Raw genomic sequence first — 11,309 nt, forward strand, 5'->3', positions numbered from 1 at the left:
GGGTCGGACAGGGTGGGGGTGGGGTGCGGCGCCCCGTCGGGCTGTGGGTCCCGGCCCCCGAGCAGCCCCAGACGCCCGCAGAGGCCCTCCCCTCCACGAGGCACCTCCCCGCCGCTCTCCTCCCGCAGGCGCCCGGGGCTCGCGCCGTCCCCGCGACCTCTCTCCTTCCGACCCGGGCCGGAAGTGACGCGCCGTGCCCCGGAAGCGCCCCTGGAGCGGCGGCGCGATGGCGGCGGCGGCGGCTCCCGCGCCCGAGGCCTGGCCCGAGCTGGAGCTGGCCGAGCGCGAGCGGCGGCGCGAGCTGCTGCTGACGGGGCCCGGGCTGGAGCAGCGGGTGCGCGCGGCGGGCGGGCGGCTGCCGCCGCGGCTCTTCACGCTGCCGCTGCTGCACTACCTGGAGGTGAGCGGCTGCGGGAGCCTGCGCGAGCCGGGCCCGGGCCTGGCGCAGGGCCTCCCGCAGCTGCACAGCCTCGTGCTGCGGCGCAACGCGCTGGGGCCCGGCCTGAGCCCCGAGCTCGGCCCGCTGCCCGCGCTGCGCGTGCTCGACCTGTCGGGCAACGCGCTGGAGGCCCTGCCGCCGGGCCAGGGCCTGGGCCCCGCCGAGCCGCCGGGCCTCCCGCAGCTGCAGAGCCTCAACCTCAGCGGCAACCGGCTGCGCGAGCTGCCCGCCGACCTGGCGCGCTGCGCCCCGCGCCTGCAGACCCTCAACCTCACGGGCAACCGCCTGGACGCCTTCCCCGCCGAGCTCTTCCGTCCCGGCGCGCTGCCGCTGCTCAGCGAGCTGGCGGCCGCCGACAACTGCCTCCGCGAGCTCAGCCCCGACATCGCGCACCTGGCCTCGCTCAAGGTCGGCGGGGCGCGGCGGGCGGGCCGGGGCCCTGGAGGCGGGGCGGGGAGGGAGCTGCGCTCGGAGCCGGGCCGCCCCCCTGCCGGGGCTCCAGCCTCGCGGGCCTGGCTGCCCGGGCGCCGCGCTCTGCGACCCGCCATTGGGTGGTTAGCACGCTCGGCCGCCTGTCCGGTCGGGAGCAGGGCAGCAGCAGGGCCCTGGCTGAGCGTCGCCAGCCCAGACACTTGTGAGTCCGTGACCGAGCTGGGGAGGCGGCCCCCGGCGAGGCTCGGCTGTGAAGGAGCAGGCGTTCCCGCAGTGCGGCCCGCGGTGGCTTCGTGTGAGGTATTTCCCTCGGCCCTGACGACTGCCTTCCAAGGGAAGAGGTCGTTACTCTGTTTAACGGAGGCCGAGGGGGTTGCCCGCAGTCGGCAGCAAGTACTGTGGGTGGTCCCGGAGCTGCGCGCTTACTCCTCCCCAGGCCCAGCGCAACGCTTGGCGGGACAGGTGCCCCTCGAGCCCGCTGCGCGGGAGTGGGGAGCGCGGAAGTGTCCCCCCACACCTGAATCCGGTCTAGGGGCTCCTGTCCAGCGCTGCCTCCCGTGTCTCCCCCTTTCATCCTGAAAAAGGCCGATCTGTATTTCTTCTTACTCCTGCTCTTCATCCTCTGAATGCAGACTTTCTTAAGCAATAGAATGTGTCTGCGGTTCAACTGGTTTGTTTCAGCAGAAGTTACTCTTAAGATGCTGTCAGCTCATCTTACAGATACTGTTACGTCTGTGCAGATCTGAGCGCGTGTGCGTACGCGTGCGTGGATGTGTGTGTACGTGTGCGTACGCGTGCGTGGATGTGTGCGTACGCGTGCATGGATGTGTGTGTGCGTACGCGTGCGTGGATGTGTGCGTACGCGTGCATGGATGTGTGTGTGCGTACGCGTGCGTGGATGTGTGTGTACGCGTGCGTGGATGTGTGTGTACGTGTGCGTACGCGTGCATGGATGTGTGCGTACGCGTGCATGGATGTGTGTGTACGTGTGCGTGGATGTGTGTGTACGTGTGCGTACGCGTGCGTGGGTGTGTGTGTACGCGTGCATGGATGTGTGTGTACGCGTGCATGGATGTGTGTGTACGTGTGCGTACGCGTGCGTGGATGTGTGTGTGCGTGGATGTGTGTGTACGTGTGCGTGCGCGTGCATGGAGGTGTGCGTACGCGTGCGTGGATGTGTGTGTACGTGTGCGTACGCGTGCGTGGATGTGTGTGTTTGTAGTCAAGAGAAGGGGGTGCCACGTGCTTGCTGGCATTTGCAGCGCGAGGCTGTGGGGGTGACTCCCGGGGCACTGTGGCCATCCAGGGCCGGAGGCTTCGCTTTGTGGCTGAGGGGACAGAACACGTACAACCCCGTGTACGCCATCTTCCCACCTGTGGGCTCTCCCGGTTTTCCGGAAGGTCGGTGTAGCAGATGCGCAGCTGAGTACAGGTCGTGTGAGTGCAGAATCACTTGTTCCACTGCTCTTCGGATCCAGAATGTCTTCCCGGTGGTTAGGTTTGTTTTGAGTGTTCCGTACCACGTGTGCGGCACCCACAGCGATGTGCGTGGCCTTCATGTGTCCTGACACCGTCGTTCAGGGGATGTCTCCTCTGCCGCCCCTCGCCCCGCCGTTGCTAGGCCTCCATCGGTCTCCTCCACCTGAGGGGGCCTGTCCCTGTCGTGAGGGTGGTGCCAGAGCCAGCTGGGATCTCTTTTGGATCCAGGTGTCCTCCGGGGGCCTTTCTAAAATGATGCCCCGTGAGCCGTGCCACTAGAACCGTGTGGAGAGCGTTGCTGCCCACGCTGGGGTTGTGCGGACAGACACCCCTGCAGCTGCTGGGGGAAGGCAGCTGGGGTGCGGGAAACTGAGCTCGGAGGCAGAAGTGTGGGCTCCCTCAGCGTCTCGTGGCCGTGCCGCTGGTTCCCGCACCGGGTCCTCGCCTGTGGGAGACTTGCGGGGACGGCCACCGTGCCACGAGCGGGGAGGACTCCAGGACCGACCGAAGCCTTGTGTGGGAACAGTGACAGTTGTTTCACGTGCTGACGGGTCCCCGCCCAGGGTGGCACGGAGCCGCCGTGCTCGCTCGGGCCCGAGTGCCCTGTTCAGCTGGCTGCTCGCTCCCGGGACGTGCGGGCGCCGCTCTCTGCCCCGCGGCCTGGTGCACTTGTTCATGGCAGCCCAGGGCTCCTGAGAGCACGACTGCGAGAGGCGTAGGCTTGGAGCTGGCACCTGGCACTCCCACTGCACCCGGCAGATGGGACGAGTGAAGCCCCGTCCACGTTCCTGGGGAGACTTCACGCAGGAGGTAAATTCCTGGGGCGCACTGCTCCCTAGGAGCCACCAGAGTAGCACACAGGCCTCTGCCTGTCCCTCCCCTCACTTCCAGAGTGCGCCCTCCCCCAGGGAGCTGCCCCAGGCGGTGGCCCCAGACCTGGCTGCCGTGAAGGCCCGACCCTCCCCCCCACTCCGGCCGCCGGTGACAAGGAAGCCCAGAGACGGCCAAGTACTCTCCGTGCCGGATCTCCCCGGCTGGTTAGCGGCCTGCACTGAGCCCGGTTCTGTCGCCGTCCTGCTGTCTGGCCATTCAGCTTGGCTGCCCACAGGAGGCCTTGGAGCATCTGGAGGGGTTTCTCCCCGGGGGCGCCTGTCGTTGCACTGGTCTGTCACCCGTGGGGCTCAGCTGCCGAGGCGGGGCTGCGCCGAGGATGGCGGCCCCTCACGGCACTCCTGCCTGCGCCACAGGTGACGGGCTCTGGCCAGCCACGGCTGACAGGGACGGGCGGGACAGATGCGCCCAGGTCTCCCCGTCCCCTCTCGCCCCCCGCCCCCTGCCCCTGCTGGTGCCTGCGCCGACTGGGGCCACCCGGGTCACTCACAGGTGGGAGTCCCCCTGTGGTCAGGCTTCACAGAGAGGTTGAACTTGGATTGTGAAACCTCCGTCCAGCACGCAGACACACTGAAGTTTAGAAGCCCTTCCTCCGTCTTCGTGTCTTCCCGATGGGCTGCTTGGTGCCTGGCTGGGGTTCGGGTCCCCTCCGGCGGGCACACCCGCTGGAACGAAGACAGCTCCTAGCGCCCCTCCGGAGGTGGCGTGTTCGTCTCGGGGTCGCACAGCCAGGGATTTAGCACCCCTTCCCCAGCATAGGGCCCTGCAGCAGTGATGTTCCCAGAGGTGCTCGGTGGCCCAGGCCCAGTGCCATCTATGTGACTTGCAGGAAGGGGGTAAATGGGGTCTCCGTGTGTCGGCTCCAGGCACGTTTCGGGGCGCCGGTCCATGTGCAGTTAATTCTACTCTGTGTTTCGTACCCTTTGGGGGTTGGCACGCACAATCCGAACTCTGCTTCCTGGTCAGAGACCTGCCCTCCTGCAGGAGTTAAAGTCCGCACTGACGTTCCCTGTCACCTCAGGGCTCCTCCTGAGGCTCCCTTGTTCCCTTAGTGTCCTTTTCTAGGCGTGAAACCCCACTGAGTCTGCTGCACTTACCTGCCACTGTCCACATTTCTACAGGGCCCCCAACTTCCAGAACCCCGATCTGCCGCCTCCCCCTCCCCGTCCACATTCCCACGGGGCCCAGCCCAGGGCCTGAGCTGCCCTCTGGGCCCTGACCGCTGACCCTGCTTACTGCTCTGAGATGTCTGTGATTTGCTCGTTATTAGCCCTGAAGGAAGCCCCCTGACCCAGGACCCTCACACCGTTGGCCACTGTGGTAGGGGCGGCAGCCGGGGAGGCACGGCCCCCCAGTCTCCCCTCCTCGTCGGTTCCTCCTCTGCCGCCGGCACGTGGCATCCACCCGGCCGACCTCCTGCAGCAGTGATGTGACCCCGACGGAGTCCTCCAGCTGGCCTGAGCCCTTCAGACAGTGTGGCGGACCCCACAGCTGGTGTGCGCTACCCCAGACCTGACCTCAGAACACCAGCCCCTCACGGCCGCTCACAAGCTCCGGTGGTGGGGCTGATACGGTCCCCCCCGCCCCCGTCCCAGTCCCGCTCGAGCGAGGAGAGAGGTCGGTGAGGCAGAGTGGCCACAGCTGTAGGAAATCGTGTTGCCCATAGCCCCTCGGGGCCGCTTGGTCCCCCCAAGGGGACTGACGGCCAGGTCTGGCTTACGTGCTTCCTTCCTCTCATCGTCCCCGGTCCTGAGTGCAAGCTGGAAGCCGGCTCTAGCTGCTCGCTGTCTCCTGAGCCCTGGCAGGGGCTCCGCAGCGGCACCAGGTGCTCGCCCGCCTGGGAGTCTGTGCGCTGGCTCTGGGCTCAGCAGCCCCAGGACTGCCTCATTCACAGCCGGGGTCTGACTCGTCCCCGCCACCAGCCAAGAGGCGGCATCTCCTGGATCATCAGCCCTTGCTCCCCTTTCAGCTCGTGACAAAATCCCTCACCAGTCTTGTTGGGGCCTGTTACGTCCCAGTCAGGCCCAGGACTGGTGCTGGCCTAGCCCACCCAGTACGAGCGCTTGCTGTGTGTGTGTGCGCGCGCGTGCGTGTGTGCGCGCATAGCGGGGGTGGGGGGGCTGCCCTCTCACCACAGCTGCCGGAGGGGAAGCAGAGGACCTGCCCCAGACCCACCTACTAGAAGGCGGCTCCGTCAGTGTCCCTCCTGCCCGGCCCGGCTGTGGCGTGATGACCCCGCACGGTGGCTGTTCTGATGGTTTCCATCGTGTCAGCGATGCTCATGCCAGCCGTGCGTTTTTGCCAAAGCCCGGTCACTAATAGTGACGGCAGGTTCTTCTGCACGGGCCATAGCGTTTCACGAGCCTCCTTATGGCACAGACAGCAGCGGCCCTGTAGCCTCCTGGGTCAGGATGGGGGCCGAGAACCCAGGCCAGCGTCCGAGCCGGTGCGCCATTCTGCACACAGGTGGAGTTGAGCGTGCTGCATCGTCCTGCTGGGGGCTTCGTATTTCCATACGAAGAGGAATGCTTGTGACTCATGCTGTGTTCTTTCTTTTCAACTCTTTAGTTTAAGAAATGTGAGCACCACTTTGTGGGGAACCTGTTTCTCGTCTCAAGTACTTACCTGTTCATAACCACAAGTTCTCCTCGTTCTGTGCTCTTTTCTCTGTCACCTTCGTCCATTGGGATAGTTGTCACCACAAGGAACCTTGCAGGGGAGCAGGAAGCGTTTCGTGGGGGTTGTGGGCAGCCATCACCGTGGGCTGTGTGGCCGCAGTGTCAGTCTGGGCGCAGAGCGGGGGACAGGCCGTGTGGGGTGGGGCAGCGCGCGGGGAGGCAGCGTGTGACCGCAGGCCCTCCGTCTCCCTCCCAGACGCTGGACCTCTCCAACAACCAGCTCAGCGAGGTCCCAGCGGAGCTGGCCGACTGCCCCAAGCTCAAGGAGGTCAACTTCCGGGGGAACAGGCTGACGGACCGGCGGCTGGAGAAGATGGTGCACGGCTGCCAGACCAAGTCCATCCTGGAGTACCTGCGCAGCGGAGGCCGGGGCGGCGGGCGGGGCAAGGGCAAGGCGGACGGCCCGGAGAAGGAAGAGGCCCGCAGGAGACGGCGCGAGAGACGGAGGAGGGAGAGTGTCGAGGGGGAGGAGGAGGAGGTGGACAACGCCAGCAGACTGCTGCTCCGGGTCCTGCACGTGTCTGAGAACCCCGCCCCGCTCACCGTGCAGGTCAGCCCCACGGTCAAGGACGTCCGGCCGTTCATCGTGGGGGCCGTCGTGAGAGGCATGGACCTGCAGGCTGGGAACGCCCTCAGACGGTTCCTCACCTCCCAGGTGGGTGCACGCGGCCCAGGAAGGGCAGGGGCAGGGGCGGGCAGGCAGAGGGGCTGGTGGCCCGGTGTCGCTGTGTGTGTGCACAGAGCAGGGCGGACCTGGGCCTCGGTCCCGGGGGCTGCCTGTGGGGGTGGGCGCCACCTGCTCATCCAGAGACCCTTCCAGTCCTGCCTTGTTTCTGAAGTCAGCTTTGTTGCAAGCGGAGATCGGTGTTTCCTGAGTTTCTGATGTCTCCGGGGATTTTCTCGTTTCTGTAGTTCACACAGTTTCCTACAAGATAGTATGAAAATCGTCAGCTGTTCTCACACTAGACGAACATCGTGATTTGTTTTTCTATGCAGTTATGCAGTCTGCCCAGCTTTTAAAGTAGAAGCCACTTTGATGTTTGCAGACCCCCCACCGCGGTCCTGTGGGGACGATGCAGCTTTCTGGAAGTCTGTGTCCTGTGCACTCCTAGCCAGGAGTTTAGAACTCAACCATCAGTGTTTTCGAAGAAAAACGTGCTGGGGATATTTTTTTCTTAAGTCATATTTTTATTCAGTCAAATTTTAGTTCAGGGAGGGTTCTTTGAAGTCTCAGATTCTCTGTTACAGAAAGAAGAAATTCTGCCCCTGAACAGATAAGAGTTTTCCAGTGACGGTTCCAAGGATGTGTTTTGGGTGGGGGAGGCCACGGGAGCAGGCAGAGGGGCAGGGCGCAGGGCGGGCAGGCAGAGTGCAGGGCGCCCAGCGGGCAGAGGGGCAGGGCGCAGGGCAGGCGGGCAGAGGGGCAGGGTGCAGGGCGAGCAGAGGGGCAGGGCGCAGGACGGGCGGGCAGAGGGGTGGCGCGCCGGGCAGGCAGGGTGCAGGGCGGGCAGCGCGGGGCGCTTGGGCACTGAGCTCGGCGGGTCTCACGTTGCAGACGAAGCTTCACGAGGACGTGTGTGAGAAGAGGACGGCAGCCACCATCGCGACCCACGACCTCCGGGCCGTGCGCGGGCCCCTGCTCTACACCGCCCGCCCGCCGCACGACCTCAAGGTGAGGGCACATGCCCCTCCCCGTTTGCACCTGTTTTGCGTTTCCGTGAGGCGCGCACGCTCTGACGGCGTGCCTGCGCTCCCAGGCAGCATCTGACGCTGCCCCCGGCGAGTACCCCGGGTCACACACAGGCCGTGTTTGCAGTTCGTTTGAAAGTACACTCATCAGAGGAGGGAGTGGTCTCAAAGTGGTTTCCTTCATTTGCTCAGCTTTCACCAAACACGGGCTTATGTACTGACTGCAGAACCCCTCATTTGGGTTGACTTGCGTGAGCTAGGTTTGTCTGTTACTCCCCGGGGCGCGGCGGGGTCCCCGCAGGCAGTCCGGGAGCCCAGCTGCGCGCCTGGCTTGACCGGCCCCTCCCGCCTCGGCCTTCCAGGGGCCACAGGCCTGGGAGTCGCCGTGGCGTGTGGCGGGTTGAAGGTTAAGCCCAGCTTCGGGAGGGCCGGCGTGTGTGGCAGGTCCCTGAGGGGCCTTTGGGGGCCCCGCGTGCTCACGCCACCATCACAGGGAGAATGGAGGGTAGAGCCGAGAGGGGACGCTGTGCCGACGGCCACATGAGCGGACGACCGGCAGCGTGTGGTGGCCGCGGCTGTAAGGAGGGCTTGTTCCATCCGAGCTCACCACCAGGTGTTCACCCCACAGATCGTGCCCTTGGGGCGCAAAGAGGTCAAGGCCAAGGACCTGGTGCGGCAGTTACAGCTGGAGGCCGAGGAGCACAGGAAGCAGAAGAAGAGGCAGAACGTGTCGGGCCTGCACAGGTGGGCGGGGAGCCTGCCCTGCACCCCGCGGGGCACACCTCCGGCCTCCACTCCACCCACAGGCTGCCATAACCTGACGCTGTCCCTGACGGATGTTAAAATCTCCCAAACTTCGTTCCCTGCGCTGTCAGAGACTCGCGTGGGGTAAAAGGAACCGTGTCAGACAGGCCTCTTCTCTCGGAGCAGGGCTCAGACGCTGCTTTGGGGAGAACGGGCTTTCTTAAGCGCGCAGGCCCTTCGTCGGGAGGGACGGGGGTCCTGCCCACAGCACGTGCACAGGGACGGGGGAGGGTAGTGCGGTCACCGGACGACAGCAAAGCCATCAGGCCTACAGCATTTTGTCCGCATCACCAGCGGCTCGGGTGGGGTATGGGTGGCCTGCTGCACTAGGCCCACGTGAGGACAGGCTTTAGCACGTCTTCCTCCCGAGCTCGTAGATGCCCTCGTCTCACACTGATTAGTCTCAAGAGCTTGCATTTGTCCAGTGTGACCTGTAGGTGTGCGTTCCCATAGTTACGCCACCTCCGTGTTTTTTCCCCGCAGATATCTGCACTTACTGGACGGGAAGGAGAGTTACCCCTGCCTCGTGGATGCGGATGGCGACGTGATTTCTTTCCCACCGATAACCAACGGCGAGAAGACGAAGGTCGGGCAGGGCCTGTGCGTGTCCGTGTGTCTGGGGGTGCTCCACCGTGATGGCCTCTCCCCCCGCCAGACCGTGCAGGCCCCATGCCGGGCTGCCCGCAGAGGCCCCCGGTCTCCAGAGCCCGTGTCCCTGTCATGCGCGGTGCTGCACCAGGCGTCACCATGTGTGCGTTCCCGCCGTTTGGGGAGGGGACCGTCCCAGTTTGTGTGGCACCATTTTTTATAGATTTTTCCTCAGAGCACTTGCTGATGTTTCTGGTAACTTTATTCTTCCCTGAAGCCCCTTTGATTTCTTTTTTAAGATTAAGAAAACAACTTCTGATCTGTTTTTGGAAGTGACAAGTGCTACGAGTCTGCAGACCTGTAAAGAGATCATGGACGCCCTCGTGCTGGTGAGTCCGTGCTCGCCCGGTTGGCACTCTGGCCACGGGGACGGACAGCGCGCCCTCCATCTTCCTGCCTCCCCTCGCACGCACGGCTGCCCCGGTCGCCTCTAAGAGAGTATTTTTCCTTTGCAGAAAATGGCAGAAATCAACAAGTACACACTAGAAAATAAAGAGGACGGATCCCTTTCAGATCCTGAAGCCGACGCGGCCTCTGGACGGCCTCCGGGTCCCAGCGGGAGCCCAGGTGCCGAGAAGGCCGGGAGCGCCTCACTGGTGGTGGAGCAGGTCCGGGTGCTTGACGAGGACGGGCACCTGAAGGTGGTGTACCCTTCTAAGACAGACCTGGGCCTCGCCGCTCCCCACGTGACCGTGATCCGCTGAGCCCCGGCCGCCGCGTGCCCACCAGCTCCACCTCGTGCTCCTCAGCTGCACCTGTCGTGGTGACGTTAAGTTACTCGTTACGTTCTCACCCCGGTGGTTTTTAAGATCCACGCCTCTGTTCGGTTGTCTGGACGGTTCCGTCCTGTCACGGTGACGCCACATTACCACGGACTTGAATCGTTTGCCTTTCCGGCACCAAACTATTCTACTAACGCTTTCTACGAAATGACTCAAATATCAGAATTAACTGTTGAAAACATCCTGAAATCATGTGAACACAGCAGATACCTTTATTCAGGGGAAAAAAGACTGAGAGGTTTGGATACTCAGCTGTGCACCGGGAGGCCAGACGACGTGCGCTCAGTGGCTGCACCAGGATCCCCACCACCCAGCGGCTTCTAAACCCGCACCGTGCTGGCCGCGCAGCCTCGACGGGAGGGACGTCCTGTTCCGGCTTGCCCCAAATCATCATCTTTTTACGGAAAAAATATTTTTTAGGTGACCTTAGAATTGGCAGAAGCATTTTTTTCTTCCCGTTGCGGTTGGACGCATTAGGGGAAGCGCGACAGAGTCCCCTCGTGCGGCCCCGGAGAGAGGACCAGACGTCAGAACGCGCAGCTCCGGGCTCGCGCGCAGTTCCCTGTTGCGGAATTGGCTTCCGCGGACCGGCCGGGACGTTCTGCCGTCAGCCAGCTAGAGGACGGCCGGAGGGGGTGGCTGCGGAAGGTGAGCTTTGAAGCCGGCAGCCACAGAGCGCGGCCAGGTGTGAGCGGTTCTTCAGCATTTTGTGTTTTAGGTTATTTCCAGTTTTGAGTGTCTCGGGCCCTAGACCGTGAGTTCGCATTTGTTTCTGCGCGCAGGTGCCCCTCCCTGGCCACGGGGTAGGTGGCGTTTACTGACCCCCCTGCTTCATGGTCTGGCGGGGTTACGAGACACTCAGCTGGCTTTTGGTATTTAGTGACCCCGTCGGCGTCACGTCCTGTGACCTGCGAGAGACGGTTTGTGTTCTGCGGACTTGGGGAGCGTTTGCAAGAGGCTCAGTGAACCCATGCATTTAGCCATCAGAACCAGACGTGGGGTGGGGGGAGCTCACGGAGGCACGTGGTTCTCCCAGGGCTCGGCCAGCCCGCTTTGTAGGACCCGGCCCGGCTCTCCGGGCACCTCCTGGGCTGAAGGAGGTGGGCCAGATGGTGGCTTTTCCTCGTTTTGTTAGCCCCAAACCTACCAAATGTCCGTGCTGGCGGCTCCAGCTTGTCATCTCATGAGCCCTGGGCACTCAGGGCGGCGACTGCTGTGGGTGGCCTGGCTGCCGTGGGTCTGTGGCCGGGGCGGGGGGGGCACGTCCTGTCAGCTGTGACCTCAGTGCCGGCCCGTCACCTTTCTGACGCAGCTCAGCCCCGCGTGAGGTGTGCACATGTGTTTGACTTCCCACTGGGAACCAGACATCCTTCCTCTTTGCCAGTCCAGGCCACTAATAAACGTCATTTAATAACACCTGTGTTCCTCCCCAGTGAATCTTTTCTTGGCAGTATTTCGGGGTAGTGA

At 63.8% G+C, this 11,309-nt stretch overlaps 1 protein-coding gene across 2 annotated transcripts; it reads left to right on the forward strand.

The window, feature by feature from the left end:
• The first annotated feature begins 191 nt into the window (after positions 1–191).
• Positions 192–11,258, forward strand: LRRC47 (leucine rich repeat containing 47). Of its 2 annotated transcripts, none has more exons than XR_013448416.1 (7): positions 192–847; positions 6,116–6,574; positions 7,475–7,591; positions 8,237–8,352; positions 8,896–9,012; positions 9,300–9,389; positions 9,516–9,656. XR_013448416.1 is itself a non-coding variant. In XM_036089561.2 (7 exons), the coding sequence occupies exons 1-7, from the start codon at positions 227–229 to the stop codon at positions 9,762–9,764; spliced, it is 1,755 nt and encodes a 584-aa protein (XP_035945454.1). In that variant the 5' UTR covers positions 192–226; the 3' UTR covers positions 9,765–11,258. The 2 variants fall into 2 exon arrangements, 1 of the variants encoding a protein (XP_035945454.1); XM_036089561.2 differs by having other exon boundaries at positions 8,896–8,998; positions 9,516–11,258.
• Positions 11,259–11,309: the final 51 nt, after the last annotated feature.

Source organism: Halichoerus grypus, chromosome 5 (assembly GCF_964656455.1).
Source record: "Halichoerus grypus chromosome 5, mHalGry1.hap1.1, whole genome shotgun sequence".
NCBI classification, from domain to species: domain Eukaryota; kingdom Metazoa; phylum Chordata; class Mammalia; order Carnivora; family Phocidae; genus Halichoerus; species Halichoerus grypus.

Coding starts and splice junctions, on each gene's coding strand:
- LRRC47 (XM_036089561.2), top strand. CDS start 227: ATGGCGGCGGCGGCGGCTCCCGCGCCCGAGGCCTGGCCCGAGCTGGAG. Junction 6,575..7,474: donor GACGGTTCCTCACCTCCCAG/GTGGGTGCACGC, acceptor CTCACGTTGCAG/ACGAAGCTTCACGAGGACGT. Junction 7,592..8,236: donor GCCCGCCGCACGACCTCAAG/GTGAGGGCACAT, acceptor TTCACCCCACAG/ATCGTGCCCTTGGGGCGCAA.